Source organism: Labrus mixtus, chromosome 4, assembly GCF_963584025.1.
Source record: "Labrus mixtus chromosome 4, fLabMix1.1, whole genome shotgun sequence".
NCBI lineage: Eukaryota > Metazoa > Chordata > Actinopteri > Labriformes > Labridae > Labrus > Labrus mixtus.
In genome coordinates this window covers 26,237,537-26,257,548 of record NC_083615.1, presented here as the reverse complement: position 1 = coordinate 26,257,548, position 20,012 = coordinate 26,237,537, and the positions used below count along the sequence as shown (strand labels likewise).

The window sequence follows — 20,012 nt, the reverse complement described above, 5'->3', positions numbered from 1 at the left end:
TTGCTCGTGTGTCCTGGTGACACCGCCCACAGTTTGTGCCACGTTAAAGACCACAGAGATCAGCCAATATGAGCTGTGTGCTCCAGCTGCAGGCAGGCTGTGATTTAAAATTGTCTCGGGGCTCACTGCCAGTTACCAGAGTTATTGCCTGAAAAAGAACAGTTTGCTGCAGAGAGTGGATTCGGCTAAAATTGCAGTGATGGATTGTGGTTTCAAATTGATAAGGATCTTTCAGCAGGAGCTTTGATGAATTTTAAAAGTGAATAGCCTACAGATGCATCCTGAGGAACATTGCATGGCATTGAATTACACGTCCAGCATTACATCATGCCCCTGATGCATGTAATTATTGATCCATGCACATGTGAAGTACAGGCTGACGTGACATGGTAGACAAGCTCAATGAAGCGTGCAGTCGTGCTCTCAAACCCATTATTTCCTTATCTTGGTGACAATTCACATCCGTCCGCCCATGTAATATTTAGTCTCCTGACTCGACACGTACTGAGAGGTGAGGGGAATGGGAAGTGTGCAGGCTGTGAGAATTAGCAGAAGCCACCTACAGATTAGGTTTAGAGCGCTCTGGGTGCTCGGCATGCTGGCAGAGTTGGAAGAGAGAGGAGGAGCAATCAGGGCGACAATGTTCATTTGAACTCTGCTTTGCATATATCAGCGGCTGCAAAGACGTATGGAGCTGTGCAGAGCAGGCCGTCTTACATCATCATGTTTACACAGTTTAACAGCCCAGATCCTATCATTTGCATTTATATTGAACCATTTCCCAGGCTTTTGTAGTTTCATCAAGCAACACATGACAGACAGCATGATTGTGTGGGCACGAGGCTGCAGAGATGCAGAGCAATGTGGGAACTGTAACCTAAACTTTGGAGAGGACCGATGAGAAAGAAGAGAGTTAAATCCGGTGTAGATGTTGTTCAGCAAGGCAGCCCTGTTTGTCACAGTACTGGGAGACTGGAGATGTTTGACTCTTGACAGATTGGGACAGGAGCATATGTGTTTTTTTTCTCTGGACAGAAGGGTGAGCGATTTTCTCTCAATCAACACTTCTTAAGGCTGAGAGCGGATTTGTGTTGCACGTTGTCAGACAGGAAGCCTCTTGCTGCGTGCGCACGGGCTCAGTCAGGCGGCTGTGCACAGGTTTGAGGCGGGGACCCTTCTGACCAGCACACTGGGTGGGGTTCACCGAGGAGCTCCGTCCCCGCGCGCCGCCACGCCCCCGCGCTTGGCGCTGTCCGGCGCTGTGGTGCTGAACGCTGGGTACGTTCAGAGCCAGCTGCCTGCAGCGCTGTGGCCGTGCTGCATGGAGAGGAGACGGATCTCTCAGGATGAAGAGGCGTTAAGTTCAGAGGGCTCTCCTGAAGGAACGGATCGTGGGATAACTATGACGGAAATGTGTCTCAAGTGTTTTTCTTTTCTTTTTGATTGATTTTCTCCCAGCCGCGCTGAGGCGCGTGGAGGTGCTGAACTTGCCACCAACATGATCTGGGGTGTTTTTTTATGCTGCATTCTGACGCCTGCTGCTGGATATCAAACCAAGGGTCGACTGCCTTTCTTTCACGGGCATGTTTTTGAGAACTCTCCGGCGGCTTCCAAAGTAAACGGACTGAGCATTCCGGTGAGGCGCATCGACGCGCAAAAATGGTGCCCGGTCTCCGGAATGCACTTCAAACTGTACGGAAACGGCAGCGAAGATTTCCGCGCCTTCGCCCACCACAAGAAGGGAAATATTTTGTTAAAAACTTGCAGGGTTCTGGACAGAGAGGCTCGCGCAGAATACCTGCTGAGTCTGGCTCTGTGCTGTCAGAGCTGCGTGCCGGAGTCTGTCGCCTTCGAGGTCGCGTCGGTAAAAGTGGACGTGTTGGACACCAACGACCACGAGCCCACTTTTCGCAGTGCAGACAGCGTGCACATAACTTTAGATGACACGACACCTCTCCGTAGTGTGGTTTACAGGCTGGAGGCGGTCGACGCTGACAGCGGCAACAACGCAGAGTTGACATACATTTCTATCCCCAAAAACGGCAGCTTCTATGTGGTGCCGAAAACGGGCGAAGTTTTGCTTGTTGACTCTATCCTGGGGCTCCCTTCTGAAGTCACATTCCGTGTTTTTGCCAGAGACCACGGGTGGCCCCCCCTCACCAGTAAAGGTGTAGTGGTCACCGTGTCTCCTCAGAGGTGGGCGACGCGTCCTGCCGAGCTGACGGGGTCAGGGAGGGCAGGGCGGTCACCCAGGGCATTGCTCGAGCCCGGCGCGGTGGTTTCCCTCAACGTGTCTGAGGATGCCAGCGTCGGCTCGGTCATAACGAGCCTGAGCCCCAGCAGGTTCCAGTCAGCCGCCTACGAGCTGATTTCCCCGGAGTCTGAGAGCTCTCCGGTCAGCGTGGGGCGCGAGAGTGGAGATATCACGATCAGCAGGAGACTGGACAGAGAGACAGAGCCTTTCCTGGAGCTCACTGTTAAGATTCAGGATAAACGAGGTGTGTAGAATATTCCTCCATTAATCCGCATTTAAGTTAGGTCATGCACCCCTCCCTTATCTCCCCGGGCATTACTTACATTGTGGTGGTGATGCCCTATTTTAATGGCATGCTCCACATTACATGCTCATGGTAAAACTGAGCTGCCATCTGGACACCTCAGCCCTCATAAGTGGAGCCCCTCAGCAGGCCCGACAGCTCCATACATCCAGAGCTGTCAGAGTATGTGCAGCACAGGCTCATTCCACAGGTGCCTCATTACCATGTGTCCATCCAAACACCTGAGAGCTCAAATAATGCAGCACTCAGGGAGGAGGTTTTTGTCCTAATGCATTTCAATATTTGTCCAATTTATTGTGATGTGCATGAGATGTTTCAGCTGATTGAACATTATGAGCTCATTTGCAGCAGAGAGAGGTTTCTCAGTTTATGTTTAAGGACCTTTGTGCGCTGCTTGAATTATGTCCTTGATTGACATAGTTTGCGAGTGTGAAGTTGTTTTCAGAGCTAATCCTGGCAGAGTGGCAAACCTCTTCGACCCCCTCTCTCTCTCTCTCTCTGTCTCTCATCTACTGGCATTACCCCTCTAATCCTTCTCTCATTCACTCTCCAGTGCCGGGGATTTGAAGTAGCACTGCCACGATCAGGCAACCTCTCCGATCTTGGAGGAAAGGTGAAACGTGTGTGTGAGACTAGCTCAAGTTTTGTTTTGCTCCTCTGATAGTTCGACTCCCAGCTTTAAAAAAAGACGGCAACAAAACCAAAAACAAGGAATCATGATGATTTGCTTTGTAATTGAGCTGCACAGTGTGCAGGAAACAGTGTGTGCTGTTTTCATTTGAATTGCCTGGCGCTGTTACATTGCACAGCATGCTCAGGATTGTAATTGCATGCCTGATTGGGACACATTCTTGCTAAGGGGTGTCTGGAGGTTTTTTAGGGAGAGCAAAAATAGTCTGAATTCTGATGGGTTCCAATCCCCCCCCCACAGATGCATATAACAGAAATGAGCCGCTCTCTCCTGACAGATATTCAGATACCTTCCTCCATTTTACCTCTCACCTGCAAAACTCTCCTCTCTTGATCAAAGACGTGGCATGTCCTCTATCCTGTGACTGCAGATTTCCAGACAGAATCCTGACGGGCGGCGGGGAGGACAGGCCTTTCTTCTGCTTGTCTCATCCCCAATCCTCCCATACACATGTTTGAGTCCATTTTTTTTCATTCTGAGATTTAACCTAATCTCCCACGTGAATTTGCCTCCTACCGCTGAATGTGTGTCTGCTTGGGTGTTACGATAAATTCCTGGTTTGTCTCAGAGATAAAGGAATGAGCTCACAGACACATCAGAGAGAGAAAAGGATGAGGGAGCTGCTTTGTATGTGTGTCTTTGTAGGTGTTGGTTTGTATGCAAGTGAGAGACTGCGTGGTCGTACTGAAACTGACCCCAGGTACACAAACAACAGTTCTAATAAGGCCCCATGCATTTCATCGTCTCAACTTATCTGCGCACCGTGAACTCTCTGTAGCACGGAGCTGTCCGCGGTGCTGACAGTCACCTGCTGAATGTCAAACAGAAAGCTCTGTCAGGCAGGCAGCAGTCTACCTGCGCTTCAAAGCAGAACCTCTGTTTGCCATACAAATATGTATTCACACGCGAGTGCTAGACAAAATAAAGAGCTCACTCACACAATCCGACGACACAGCATGACAACCCAGCTTTCAAAAAAACAACAGAACCAGAGCTGGAATAGTGCTTCCCAAAGATAGTTACAAAGGTCCAGAACTACCTGTACCTCTCCGGGAAGAGTTTACTGCAGAATCTCTGTAGGGATTCTTGTTCCTCTGCCGAGTCTTCCTTTCATTATCTCCACACCTTCTGCACACGGAGTCACTTTCATTCTGACACTAGAGCTGATGAAAAGACCTGCCTCTGGTCCTTTTCTTCTAAAACACTAAAATGGCTCCTTCCCACACTATTATTACCTCGATTATTGTGCCCGAACGATAGCAGAGAAAAATATGCAACGTGCAATTACATTGCTCAGTATTACAGCACAATGAAGTTGGTATATTTTAGCTTTTAGGGTTGTCATGATACCAGAGCTTAACCTTAGATACATTACTCATAAAAACCCAAACAATATCCATACCTAATAAGATACCACAGCAACAAAAATAGAAGTCCTGTGCTGCCTATATTTGGTTTGCTTCCAATTATCAGACATTGCAAGCAACCACCTGCACACAGTCTAAATTGCACAAATACATCGACAACTTTTCAGTATGGAAACGTTGCAGATGTGTTTGTGCAGTCTAGACAGTGTGCAGGTGGCTGCTTGAAATTGTTGACGAATGAATACCTCTGCTACTCTTGTTTTATGAAACAGATATAGATGTGGTACTAAAAAGGTACATCTGATCACTCAAATAATAGAGATGCATTGTTTTAAAACACATGGTGTCAACAAGAATCTAGAGGTATCAAAAATATCGAACAATTTGAAAACCTTATCATCTCTATCTGTTCTTCATGTTCAGCATCTGTGTTGGCAACTTTTGCATCCCTGCACCCAGTTCATTTAGAAAATATGTTAAAGGTCACATATTATGCTAAATCCACTTCCCCATGTTTCTCTAACTCTAACATGTGTCTCTAGTCTGTCTACAAACCCCCCAATGATGAGAAAAGTCCATCCTCTCCGTCTTCTGCCTGCTCCACTTTTCAGAAAATGTGTGTTCAAACAGGCCGTTTGGAGATTTTCCCTTCATGACATCACAAAGGGCAGTAACCCCTCCTCCAGGTGAGTGACACTCCCACAGCTAGGTGTTTGTTCTGCCCTCTGAGTCTGCCTTCTCACTGTAAACAATAGGACATGGAGCGAGAAAGACAGAGACACCCAAGCCCTTCCAGAAAGGGGGCGTGGTCAGACACAGCCATTTACATATTTAAAGGTACAGACACAGAAACAGTCTGTTCTGAGCAGGTCTGAAATAGAGGGGTTTATAGACATGATCAAATACAGCATCAGAGTGGATTTAGAACAAGAAACTTCACACACATGTTTTGGGGAGCTCTGAGACTTATTTAAACTGGTTGAAGAGGAGGAGGATATGTGACCTTTAAAGGTTTTTTTTTTAACCACTGAATCAGCACTGATTCATCTGAAGGTAGCTGATAGCTTTAGCAATAAATAGTGTAAAGGCATGGATGTTACACCCAGGCCTCCATACTGTAAACGTACGCACTTTGAGTGAGAAAGGATTCCTCGTTTACATAAAACAATTTGTTGTATTTGTTGCGATAAATTCAGACTTTTTGCAAAGGGTTCATTAGGAATACTCATATTGTAATAACAATGAAATACCAATTTATCAGCTGCGCTACGTTTAGCACTGTTAGCACAGATCATCTATTTGTGACATAAATATAAATGTGCACCTTAATGATAGTTGCTCCATATTTTCTCTCCTGAATGTTTTCTATCAAACACACAGCCTGTGTGTGTGTGTGTGTGTGTGTGTGTGTGTGTGTGTGTGTGTGTGTGTGTGTGTGTGTGTGTGTGTGTGTGTGTGTGTGTGTGTGTGTGTGTGTGTGTGTGTGTGTGTGTGTGTGTGTGTGTGTGTGTGTGTGTGTGTGTGTGTGTGTGTGTGTGTGTGTGTGTGTGTGTGTGTGTGTGTGTGTGTGTGTGTGTGTGTGTGTGTGTGTGTGTGTGTGTGTGTGTGTGTGTGTGTGTGTGTGTGTGTAGGAAAGACGTGGTTATGAGTGTGAAGTGCAGTGAATGTGTTCATTAGGAGCTAATTTGGGCGTGAAATGCTAATCACAGTGGTGCAACTTTTTCTTATGTTAATAAGTTTGCTGTGGTAACACCGTTATGATTGGAACCATCAGAAGAGCTGATGTTTGGAGGAGATTAAAAAATCGACTTTGACACTGAGATATCTCAGATTAATTATTCTGGCACACAGCAGATAAAGGGGAGGGGGGGGGGGGCTGAAACAGCAGAACTGGATTACTCTCAGCGGGGGTCTTCATAGAAACAGTTACCTAAGAGAAAATATGCTTACAGGAAACACTCATCCTGTGCCTCCTGGATGTGGCCTGTTTGAACTCTGAGCGCTTTTTTAAGTCCGTTAAATTATTTTATGAGCTTTCATTTTTGAAGTGAATGAATAATTAGATTGAGATTTAGATTGAAAAAGAAATGAAAACAGATAAAGAGAACAATAAAGAAGTGAAATATTTGATATCATCAAATGCAAATTACTTTAGACCACGGCGGTCGAAGGATAGGTTTTTAAAATCGCAATAAATCGCTAAATTGTCATAGTTTGAAATTCCACTATTTTGCATTTCAACACTACCAACTCATTACTCATAATTTTTACTTTTATTACAAAATGTTGACTTTCCCATCTCGTTATTATGACAACGTCAAAGTGTATGACTTTGGTCTACACTCCCTCCCGCTATACTCTGCTAATGAAAGGCGTCTGATTCAACCTTCACAACAGGGTCCTCAGACGCTAACTAGACTCTTCTCCTCTGTCGCCCCCCGGTGGTGGAATGAACTACCAAACTCCATTCAATCTTCAGAGTCCGTTTGCACCTTTAAGAAAAAAACTAAAGACCCAGCTCTTTATGAACACCTACGACCTTCATGATGATGACGATGATATTTAGGATGGTTTGGATGCTGATTAGAACTCTCAAGAACAGCTGTCGAGGTTTTGCTCTTCCTCTGGTCACTTCCTGTCAGCACCTCTGGTCGCTTCCTGTCAGCACCTGTGTGTCCAATCAGACTTAAAGCTGTTTGTCTGCACTTCCTGTCATTGTTTCCTCCTCTCTAGATCCTTACTTGCGTTGTTCTTACTCTCTGATGTTTCTATCGTTATATAAAAGCGTCTGATAAGTGAATTGTAGAATCACTCTTGACTCGTCAACTGAGCTGTCTGAGAGTCTTTTCAGAGGTGCAGTGTTGTCGTTCTTTTCCGTCACTGCGGCTGCAGGGAGACGCTGCAGGGACAAATATTCATGTGGTTTAAAGAGGAAATGCGTTTGTTCTGGACCGAATGCGTCGATGCATACGGCCCTGATAATAAGGTTAAAATGTGCCACACAGGAGTAAAGTGCAGAGAAGAGTGCGCTTATTTTATTAAGGAGATTCAGTTAGTTATTCATTTATAAACAGATTCAGGATTACTTAAACTCTGCTGCTGTTTGTCTGATCTCATTTGTCATTGTGTGATTGACACTTTCTGCAGAGTCGGCTCATTACATTACAAACTGTCCTCCTGCTCTGCATAAACAAACAGCGGAGTTACCACTTTGGGATTCTTCTTTACTCGTGCTTTCATTTCTGAAGCAAATATGTTTCTTTATTATATATCATCGTCACAGCGCTGTGATTCATTACACCACTTATTTTGTAATTACAGCCCCAAAGTTCTGAATTACTTTCTCTTTTACAAAACAAAACAAACATGTTCACTCTATTTCTTGTCCTTTAATTACACTTCTCTTTGCTGATGAAGAAAACAAGGTTTTGTAACTCATCATCGTTGGAGTGTGTGTATGCGGATGAGAAGTGGATTACATTTGCAGAACTATTACCTTGTTTGCAGAAGAAGAAGTCTGCAGCTTTGGGTCCCGTGATAGTATGCCTCCTTTCTCCTTGACTTGATCCCCTGATAATGTTGGGGAAATATTTACCTTCTAAACTATATTCAGTACAACAAAAATCCCTGGAGAAAACAAAGACATGATATTTCTCTGACATTGCCTCTGCGTATCAAACCAGCAGCAGAGGAAGGAAAAAAAAGGTAAAAGCAATGGAAGTAGGCCATGACTCATGAATCACACCAACTGGTTATGTGCTGTTGTTTGGAGGAGAGGGAGTGAGGGACCTCTCCAGCTCTTCCTGTAAAGGATTTCTGCTGGCCCACAGAGGACGTCACTTTACATTTGGATTGTTTGGGATTGTTTGTTTTTTTTGCTTTTGGTTGTCCCGCCTGAAGAAGCCTTTTCTTTGCACCCAAGAAGGAATCTGTTAATGGTGTTTGACGTGTTAGGAGGAGTATTGAACGAGTGGCTAAGTCCTTCGTGAGTTAGAGTTGGGGGAGTGTGTTTGTGTGGGGGTGTTGGAGTGGTTTCTCAATACCCTTTAGGTGTCTGTGGGCAGGGTGGCATTTAGCTGGTGGTAATCACCTCTTCTCAGCCGGTTTTGTCAGGAAACCTTCCCCTCCTCTCTCTCTCCATCCTCCTCCCTCTTCCTGTCTCATAGCTGGCATCTCGCCTCATGCTGTCTTTAATCCAATTTCCCCATTCAGACTTGCCCCCCCCACCCACCCCCATTGTATTTGCATATTCCCCTTATGATGTGAAATGAATTGAGAAGAGACCCTATCTCGTTTTTGTTTGTAATTTCTGACTGTGGGGCTGTTTGTTTGAGTAGAAAACAATTTCACAAAAAGCTGTCCGCATCTATTCAATTTAGAAACAGAAAAAGCCCGTTGGTGCTTCTTTTGGTGTGTGTTAATCGTCAGTGTGTGTGTGTGTGTGTGTGTGTGTGTGTGTGTGTGTGTGTGTGTGTGTGTGTGCGCTTGCATGTGCAGATACTTTATTCATGTCTAGTTGTGTCGATGTGTTCGTGCATAAGCGAGTGCTAAATGCTGTGATTGTCTTCTCACTATCCAGTTTGCCTGAAGCTAAGATTCTCAGATTTGTTACTTGTGACGACGTGCTATGAAGCTGCAACACGCCTGCAGCACATGATTCCTGCTCTGTGGTCTCTCTGATATCAAATGGATGTGCGTAAGCAGCATCCCTGCAGCCTTTGCTTCTCTACAGTCCTAGCATGTATCCAAAGCCATGTGGGAGGGAAGGGGAAGTGCTTTTGCCACCGTTTCATTTTTATTTTTCTCAGAAGATGGGCTTAAGAGGAGAGAGAGAACAGAGGGGGGAGAGGCAGGGAGGCAGCGGCTTTGCACGTGAAGAAGAACGCTTTATTTTTATCAAATGAAATATAATAGAAAAAACTTGTTTTGTATGCAAACGGCTGTTTCTGACCTGTGTGTGCAAAAGAATACTTTCATTTAAAACACAAGGTGACACTTTTAAAACGATCAAACACACTTAAAACACATCATACACATAATAAACACGATCGAGCTGCATTAAAGGAGGGCACCAAGTTAGGAATGTGTTCTGTGTTACTATGAAGTGTTAAGAGCAGATTACCAGATTCAACTTCAATACAGCACTAGTGAACATTGATACTTTTTCAATACCACAACAAAACAACCGAAGTCCTGGGTACTCAATTTGTTTTTTTTAATGCACAAAACAATTTGCAATGGACAATATTTCTTTTTTTAAGTTGCTATCATATTTGTGCAGTTTAATCAGCGCCCTCCCTCTCTCTGCAGCTGAAGTTAGCTTCATAAGCTAGTTAGTAAGCTTCGGTTCTTTTGATACTATCGATCAATAAAATAACACAGATTGAATCCTTTTGAACACATGGTACAGTCAAGTATTAGAGAAGTATCACAGTGTACACATTTTAAGAACTTTTAAACGCACAGTATGTCAATTCCACCACCAGAGGGCTCTCAATTGAAACAATAATGACGTCCAGGCTGGCGGGGAATCATGGGAGTGATTCTCTGCTACTCCCACCCCGATGAAAACGAACTCTGAGTTGACCGTAGTCAAGACCATCGGGCGAAACCGACCTGAGGAAGAGAATATGTTTACAGACGATCTAATGTATCCGAGTATAATTGAAATCATAAGTGGACTTAAGCTTGTATAGCGCTTTTCTAGTGTCCTGACTACTCAAACACTTTCACACCGCAGGTCACACCTACACATTAGAGTCCATCAGTATTAACTCATCCATTCGTACACATTCATACCCCGCTGATGAAGCAGCGGGAGCAACATGGGGTTAATTGTCTTGCCCAAGACATGTGGCTGCAGGAGCTGGGGATCGAACCCTTGACCTTCCCGTTTAGAGACGACCGACTCTGGCTCAGTTTACATTACCTTTATATCACAGCAGCACATACAGCGACAGTATGGCAGCTTTCAGTAGCAGCTCACGCTTCCTTATGCAGCGGCTTTTGACGTAACATCTGGTGTTTCCACGGCAACGATAAACATGTTGTGTCTATCATGGCACCCGCCACGACAAGACACAATGTTACAACTTTTTCTCTGCTGCTACCACGGTTGTGGAAATATCTCCCTGATCACCTGAGGGCCCCGCAGATGAAAACATTTCTCAGACCCTTTTCTTAGATGTTGTTTTCATGCTCATGTTTATAACTCTGCCTGCTTTTACTAGGGTTAGGGTTATTGTTATATTCTTACGTTAACGTGTAGTATGAGGTAGCAGACTGACTGTATGAGGACGAACGATGCGGCTCCACCTCCTCCTGTGTTCACAAGTGACGGCAGAATACACCGAAGTGAGGACGGTGACATCTTGTGCAGCTGAAGTCATTTAGAGCCAGAGTCTCGGAGTAGACTGTGCCGCTGTTATAACGCCCTAAAACACACATTTAACTCCCTGCTCAAAGGTCAAAGGTCCCTCAGGGTTCAGTCCACAGCAGAACAGATTCATGAGTCAATGTCAGGCAGACACTCACAGTTATGGAAAGTTTAATGACTCATGTGTTAGTTGTCGTTATGTTTCCTCTCACCGCACCGCAGGAGCCTCATTCGTCAACGGAGCTGTCAATCATGGCATTTTATTCCTTTTTACAGCATCAAATAATGAACTAACTCTAAACTATCCAGAAACATGAACCCTCGTACATACACTAAAAAAGCGTGATAAGACCTAACTTTAGTGACCAAACATTTATCTGATGTGTGTTCTGATTGTATAGTTTGATCCATGTCTCATCTGTTAATATGGAGGAGGCGAGGCTTATGACCTTTCCTGCAGCCAGCCAGTACTTGCTTTGTTTGTCTTTTTGTAAAGTCACTGGTCCTCACTCTTTAAGATATTTATGGCAAACTATTTCTGAAAAAAAAAACGATTTTTCTCAGCATAGAGGACTTTGTAACGTTGTCCTGAAGGCGGAAGCTGGAGGTCAGGGGTCATCAACTAGATTTGTACAAAGGCCAGCTGTTGTCTTGACACTGCGGGGGCCGCACTTAAAATTCTTGCACATGATCCATAAATTGGTGTCACCTACTGCAAGTATTTCAGCCTTGGGATTTTATTTTGTATGAGTGTTGTGAAAGTTAATTCATATTCTGGGGGCCGGATGGGAAGCTTTGGGGGGCCAGATGAGGATCACTGCTGTGGGTGTGGATGTAGTGGACAGCTGTGGTCCTCTAAAATGTTCCCACTCAGGCGTTGGACTGCCTTTCAGTAATGATGATGACAGGTGAGTTCGTTTGCAGCCCGTGATTGTGCTGCTCAATTTAACCGCACAGGAAAGCTTTGCCTCGCTTTTGACACCGAGGTGCTCATACCTTGTTATGAGGTTAAAAGTGAGCACACTAAAGGGATGCAGAGTCACTATCAGGAGCACAGAAAGGTCAGGGCAGGGTGTAATGCAGGGAGCACAGTCACACAATGTGGCTTTAAGGTCGGGAAGGTTAAGTGAGGCGAAGTTTAGGAACATGAGTCAGACTGAGAAGGTAAGACAAAGTTGGAGGCAGAGAAAGAAAGAAAGACGAAGTGTGTAAATTTATGCCTGTGTGAGATTGTTTTTTTTCCCCTCTGTGGCTATAAGCCTCTCAGAAGATAAGAAAGGGCAGCCAGATCACAGGCAGGGAGTTGTATACTGCCGATGAGGTCGGCTTGGTGAAACATAATTGTCAGATGCTTAGAGGGCAGGAGAGAGAAAGTGTCCGTGTGGCAGGAGGGGAATGAGGTGTGCTTGTACTCCAGCCTGTAGTGGGGAGTGGATAGCTACAGGGCGAGGAAAAAATAAAGTACTGTACAGCGGCGAAAAGGGCAATGTGTGCTAGTATTTGTCTGGAGATTGTTTGAGGGCAAATGGAGTGAAGACGGGGAGAAAAGTATGACTTGCCCTTTGGAACGGCGTAAAGAGAGAAGAAGAGAAAACAGAGCGATAGAAAGACAGATTGTCTCCCAACCAAATGGACGACCAATGCTGTCGTTTGTCCAGGGATTGCTGCGGCACAAAAAAAACACAAAATTAAAATACTAAAATGACAATGACAGAAACTGCATTAAAATCAAGGAAAACAGTGGATCTCTACTTTCAGGACACCTAGCAGAGGGAGGAAGGGAAGTTTTTTTTGTGTGTATGTTGATGTCAGAGCAGAATACGTTGCCAAAAAAAAAACACAATTATAGATGCACAGATGTGGAATCGGCGAGTATGCATATGTCATTCTGTTTACACAAGCAATGTATATCTCATTAGAGCCGACACCTACGCTCAGGAAACTCATAAATTACACAAGTTTGTTGTGCGAGGTGTAGTGGGAGGCTGCATATGTCGCAGTGCTGTGAGAACACTCGTGGCGACAGGGAGTTTTTATCTGGCCGAGGGTCTGCATTATTGATGCCTATTACCACAGACATTGTCAACTCCAGACTGCACGGAGGCAGCCGCTGTCAGGTAAATGTCTTGCTGACCTCCAGCAGCACAGACTCACAGAAAGCCTGAGTGCATACCTGGTGTCTACCTGTGTGATAAATGAGCCATACTTGCACATTGTAAGACGAGCTTATCACCCACTGAGAAGGTTTTCTCTTATTAAATATAATCCACAACTCGCCGGCACCAGCTCTGAGTTTAAGTTTGAGGTTTTTGTTGACGTAATTGAATTTTCTGCTGCTGTGTTTGCAGTGATTGTCTAAATTTGTAATGATTTGAAATGAACAGAGAGGCAGTTTATTTTTCCCCCGTCTGAATGTCCCCTCCACACCTGCCACTTCCCTCCCCTCCGTCGCTTTGAAACTTTTGTTTCAGCTCCACCTTTGCATGCTGGATCGCCTCTCTATGCCATTTCCCCTGAGAGCTGGATTGATTTTGTGCTATTGATTAACCAGGAGCTGTTTTGCTCCCAGTCACAAAACATCACTTTAAACAACAATTTATATGTCGCAGAATAGGCTGTGACAGACTGTTGCTGATAGTTTACAAAGTCGCACAGGGTAGGTGTGTGATTGAGTCCACAGGCTGATAGAAGCGTCCTGAAGCACTCTAATGAATCAGCCTTTCCGCCAAGCCGCCTGTAGGCCTGAATGAGCCGAGGAAAATTGGAGCTATTGCCAGGCTAAGCCATGGGAATTCAATGCTTGTGCTTATTTATCTATTTGGTCTTGAATTTCTCAACCTTTTGTACCCAAAGGTCCAATTAACTGAGCATAACAATGGTTGCAGCTGCGCTCCCGGTGGCCTAAGGATGCGCCGATAAACACCCAGGACACAGACAAGTTTGAAAGCTTTGCTGGCTGAGCTGTGAACGAGGAGATTTTTAATGCAGGAGAAAAAGATCACATGGCTGGCAAAGTCGCCTAGTGAGATGTTTTGACACGCCATGAACTTTGCTTTAGAGTAAAGTGCAAAAACTGCAGAAATTGTAGTAATTGCGCGACACCAATTTGCAGAGTGTGAGTGCGGCTTTTGTTGAGAAGATGAAAATGACTGCCATGCAAAAAGGAGATGGTAGAATGAAGAGAAAGGTTTTTTTTTTTTTTTTTTTTTTTTTTCCTCTGGTATTTTAGTCTGACTGGAAAATCAAAAAGACTGTGGAAAAGGCAGGGGAAGTGCTGCGCGCATTGGGAAATGTGTTTGAAAATGATGTCCATCTCATGGTTCAGTTATTTAATCAATTCCAGGAAACAAGAAGACAGCCTGCATCTCCATCACAGCCAGAGGGCGGCTGATTACGAAAGCAGGTGTCTTTGATGCAGAGAAAATGTGGTACCTCTCAGGGCTGATGAGCATCCAGGAGAGAGGGAAGGTACACGGGCAGTTATAGACGGATATTTTCTTGTATTTTTCTGTGTTTTAGAGGGAGAGGAGAGGGAGACATATGGAGAGAAACGCAATAGAAGATCTGGAAACACAATGGAGGGCACACAAAAGACAGATTTTTGAATCTGATGTTTGATGATGGAGATTGTGGACTGTCTGCTGTGAGCTTTTCTTACTTTCTTTCCATCCAGTTTTGGACATTTCTGTTATTTTTCCAGCAGACTGGGCTCATGTGCCTGTTCTCTGTGAAGCATGCGTGTGAGGTTACCTCTCCCCCTTCCCCTCTTACTGCGTTCCAGCCTCCAATCTGTGTCTGTTCTTGGCGGAACCAGTGAACGTGCATGGCTTTCTCTCCCAGTCTTTCTCTCTGCCTGGACAGTGTAGGGCTTAATTCTGTGCACTAATCAGACCATATGGTCTCTACAGTCTTATGATGTGTGGAGAAGATGGGGCAGGGCTGCTGCTGCTGTGGCGTCGTTAGTGGTGGCAGCCTTCGTGGAAACACAGAGACACGCACCACTGCCACACATTAAAGATCAAGATCTGGAGTGCACAGACTTAGCCCCCGATCACCCCGATCACCTCAAACGAGGCCGAGGAAAGGATTCTCAAAAAACAAAAAGGACATGGGAGGAGACAATTTTAAGTTTAATGTTGCTGAAGTGCATATTTTCTGTTCTGTTTGACATTTTTCACAAGTTATCGACTCATAATTACTGCTGCCCTTTCTGCCCTGTCACAGCAGCTTCTGTTTAATCGAGTCATTTCAATAATTAATTGTTGGAGTGTGCTGAACTCGCTCGTGATGGATATCTCTGACTGAGAAATGGCTGCGTCTGTCAAACAGTAAATTGAGGATCTGTCCCTAAATGTTCAGCGATCCCTCATGAATAATCACACGCTCTGAGTTACAAATGAAGTGAAATCACTCAGCCTGTCTTAATATTTGGATTGAGTGCAATCTGACCGTATATTTAAATTAAACCCCGCTGATGGAGCATTTCAAATCATTAATATGAGATCATGCAGTCTGGATCTGTAAACATTATCACAGATTTAGGGCATTAAAGTTGATTAATACGCTCTTCACCACATATGTTACATGTAATATGATAATATGTACATAATCATAGATATCCGGTGTGTGCGTTCCTCTGAGAGCGTCATTGTGATGAATCGTGATGAGGTGGGGGAGTTCACACTCGCTCTCTCTTGCAGACAGTGGGTGATAAACATTGATCTTGTTTAATCTTGCCGGCCTGCTGTTAATGACGGGAGATGATGGTCCACACAGGACAGACTGCTCTCTGGATTAGATATCTAAATGAGGACTTTATCCTCATCCTCGCTTCCTCTCTCCCCATTACCAATAAGCCAAACCACGCTCACATGCTGAGCTACATTTTAATGCATGTGTCTAGTGTGGTGTGTAGCATGCTTTGTGCACATACTGTGTGTGTGTGTGTGTGTGTGTGTGTGTGTGTGTGTGTGTGTGTGTGTGTGTGTGTGTGTGTGTGTGTGTGTGTGTGTGTGTGTGTGTGTGTGTGTGTGTGTGTGTGTGTGTGTGTGTGTGCGCAGCGCAGACAAAGAGCAAACCGTGCTGTTCCGTGGCTGTGTTGTCATGCAGAAGTTTACATTCGAGGGGCTGAATCCATCCTCGCTCTAATCTGCTGTTCTCCCAGGCGAATAAATCTGCAATGTTCAACACGTTATTATAGCGTTGCACAATCCCAGACAGTGATGGGTTGCTCCCACAATACCACCCTCTCTGGTGAGCTAAACAAACACAGACCCAGGTTCTGGTTTCAGTGATAGATCAATGCTGCCTGCACCCATACACTGTGGCTTGTTTCCTATTAAACCTGTGCGGCTCCCTCTGTTGCGTCTGCCTGGCCCTGCTCTCGCTGTGTGTGTGTGTGTGTGTGTGTGTGTGTGTGTGTGTGTGTGTGTGTGTGTGTGTGTGTGTGTGTGTGTGTGTGTGTGTGTGTGTGTGTGTGTGTGTGTGTGTGTGTGTTTGTGTTTATGCTTGTTAGCTTATATATGTGTTCCTATGGAAAGATATCGAAAGGGCTCCTAAGACAACCTCCATCAATCACCAACTCAGAAGCAAATGGAGAGAAGGATGGAGGATGGAGAGAGAGGATGGAGGTCGCCACAGGAAGCAGCATTTGGAGAAAAAGCAGACAGAGTGGATGAATGGACGGAGGGGCCCGGCTGGCTCTGATTGAGCTGGGTACTGTAGTTTATATCCTTTAGAGATAAGACTGGGGAGCAGTGCTCAGCAGCTTCCTCCCCCTGTAGCTTGAACTGAGCATGATAATAAGAAAGCGTGAATGGGGCAAATTGAATTAATGCCGCAGCACACCATAAAAGCCCTAACTATAATGCATTTTAAAATCCTATAATGAGCAGAGAGCTAAAATAATTTCACACTCCAGTGAAGAAGATGGCCCTGTAACAGATTTGGGGCCGGGCTGACACTGCTGGGGCTTTGTCATTTAATGTGACCCTAGGTGCTAGGTCAAAATGATACTTACTCTTACTCCCAACAGCTCGAGGCAAACTCAGCCAACTAACTATTCAAATTCCTGCAACCAGTGCACGGCTAATATCAGAGCAGAGAGCGTCGGCTGCCTGCTGATGTCCCGCTCCGGTCAGTTTTACAGTCTCGGGGTAAAACAGTTGCAGAGAGGGCACATCTGCCATGAAAGTGCTCCCTCATTACTCTCCATTAACAACCCATTCAGTGATGGGGACAGTGCTGGGAGTTGGACCCCATCCCGCTCTGTGTCCACACATGTGCACGCTCAGATACACACTGAGATAAAAGGCACAGATGTGTGCTTCTGTGTGCGCACGGGGGGAGAAACACACAAAGTATTTTTCACTGTTTCCCGCCCTCACATGCTCTCAGCTCTCCCATTCACATCATTAGAGTCATACTGTCATAAAGCTGAAATTACCTCTCCATCATCAAACCACGGAGAGGGAGAAAGATGGCTCTCTGACACACACTAACACTAACAGACGGGTGCTGATAGAGACTAATGACCAAATGAAAGCCTCTGGTAGGAGCAGTGCAGCTTTCTGACTGGAATGGAGGAGGGCAACAATCCTTATTTCCTCTCCGTTCATCTCCTCTGCTCTTTTCTTCTCCCTTCTTTTGTCTCTTGAACTTCTTCGGCATCAAACCAAACCCACTCCCCTTGGATCAAAGTTTTTTTTTTTTTCCTGGCAGCTCTTTCGGCTTTCTTCGTACTCCCTCTCTCTTTCCAGTTAACCCAAGGCAAGTGTGAGCTGAGGGGTGCAAAGATGCTTCTCTCTCTCTCTCTTCTGCTTTCCACTGAACACAAACACTCATGTACACACACAGCTACTTTTACACACCAGTACACAAACAACACAACACACTCAAGAATGCCACACTGACATCACATCCAAACATACAGTCACACTTCAATTTCACACACATGAAAGCCCACATACACACAAGGATGCACAGAGAAGACCCAATCCAATAAATCTTGAATTCCCTCACATCCACAACACTCATGAGGACAGTATGGAACACGCTCATGCTACACCTATGAGTCGGGAAAACATACAGAGCACATGTTCGTGTAGAAACACAAGCCCTAAGCGATTTACAAAGCCCGGCGGGGAGAGGCCAAACAACAATTTACGTGTGTTTACTTTAGATCTGACTGAGAGATTGCTCTGGAATATTCCATCTTGCAATGTTGTTTACATTAACTCTCCTCGCTACCTTTCCAAATGACTTGTCTCGGCGGTGGACTTGTGCGACAGGGCGTGCATGTGTGCCGCTGCACGTCCGTGTCTTTTGCAGTGCAGTGTGCTGGTGGGTGGCAAGGTGGGTGAGTGCACTATGCTCTGCACTGTACATATGCCTGAGTGTGTATTATTCCTACTCTGTGTGTTTGGACAGCGGTGACATTGTTCCAGCGCAAATTTGAGAATAGAAGCATACTTCACAGCGCCATCTAATTATGTGCGATATCACTGATAGTCGTGAAGATCCAATACTTGACTACTAATGTAGTGCTTATGTAAATGTGATCCTAATACCTGTCTGTGCCGTTATTCCCAGCTTCATGGGATCCCACACACTGTCACATCACCTGAACACACTTTAATATCACATCAGAACACCCACAACAAAGCTTCAATCAGTTCTTCTTCTTTTGCCCCTCAAAAGCTCGAACAAAACAGAGCTGATGGTATCACTAAAACTGAGAAAAAAAGACGATATTAGCTTCTTTGATTTCTTCTTATTTCTTCTTTTAAACTGTCCTTAAAGAAGCTCCCAGCTTCATAAATCTAACGAATCAGCTCCAGTTATAGAAGACGTTTTTTTCAAAGACGGTTCTGAAGAAAAGAAAAAAGAGGATCAAGCAGCTGCAATCAGGAGCAGAATTCTTTGAAAACACTTTCCTTAAAAATGCTAACAATGACGCCGTGTTGTCTTGAGTTTGATGCACCGCTGAGAAAAGAATCATCCTACATCCAACCTCTCGCTGCTCTCGTTACGCTGTAGGACGTCTGGTGATTTGTTTGGATCTTACGATCCTGTTGGCTGTGTAACTTGTTTCTTCCTGAGAAATGTAACGATACACCCGACAAACCATACGATTCATATTGCCTCCTACAGACTGACATTTTTGCAATCTTTAAAAGGAAGAATGTGTGACTTTTTGATCCAGTAGATGTCGCCCTTGAGCACTAGCATGAAACCAAAACAAACTGCTTTTTGGCCACACCTCCTACATACTGAAGCCTCTGCTCCTCACTTGCATTCACACAAAGTAGTTTCAAATTGGAACGCACCATAATTAAGCACAAGCCGCGGAAAAAATTGTCCTTGTCTCCAGCAGCATTGTTGTGTTAGCAGGCTAATGTTAGCAGGCTAATGTTAGCTTTTAGCGTCACATTGCATGCAAATTAACACAGAATGTCCGTGATCTAAAAACGCTAATGTGGCATCCAAATAATCAGTGAGTATCTTCTTCTTCTTCTCTCTAGTCCTTGACTAAAACAGCTTTTATACACAAGGGGAGGAGCCGACCGTCCCGTCCATGTAAACACGGCTCTGACAACAACACAGCCAGCCGGACTCGAGCTTCTCACTCATTGTAGACAGTCATGACTCAGAGACACATTTACACAGGATAGACTTGATTTACGATTTATTTATGAGTAACATGTCGCACATTCTTCCTTTAAATTTATTACAGCCACTCTGCGCGACGTGGATCTCATTATGTTTGGTACGCATGCATGTATGTACACTTTGCGCAGAGGTACCTTTGAATCGTACGGTGCGAGGTCATTAGCGTCATCAGTGTGCAGCTGAAGTGGCCATGCCATCAGCAGAGAGTGAGCTCTTGCCATAGTGCCGTTCACAGTGGAATAGAAAAATACATTTACATACAAAATACATTTGGAATACCGGTGTTGGGGCCTGTGTGGTCGCGCTGATTAGTGCGCTGTTTCATACTACATTTCTATTGGTTGGTTAAC

The 20,012-nt window shown here is 44.9% G+C and overlaps 1 protein-coding gene across 1 annotated transcript in view; it reads left to right on the top strand.

The window, feature by feature from the left end:
• Nucleotides 1-1,103: 1,103 nt before the first annotated feature.
• Nucleotides 1,104-20,012, top strand: part of LOC132973278 (neural-cadherin-like) — a 112,006-nt gene continuing 93,097 nt past the window's right edge. The window contains exon 1 of the mRNA XM_061036648.1: nucleotides 1,104-2,498. Within this exon, the coding sequence (XP_060892631.1) occupies nucleotides 1,499-2,498 (1,000 nt within the window). The 5' untranslated portion in view covers nucleotides 1,104-1,498. The remainder of the gene's footprint in view (nucleotides 2,499-20,012) is intronic.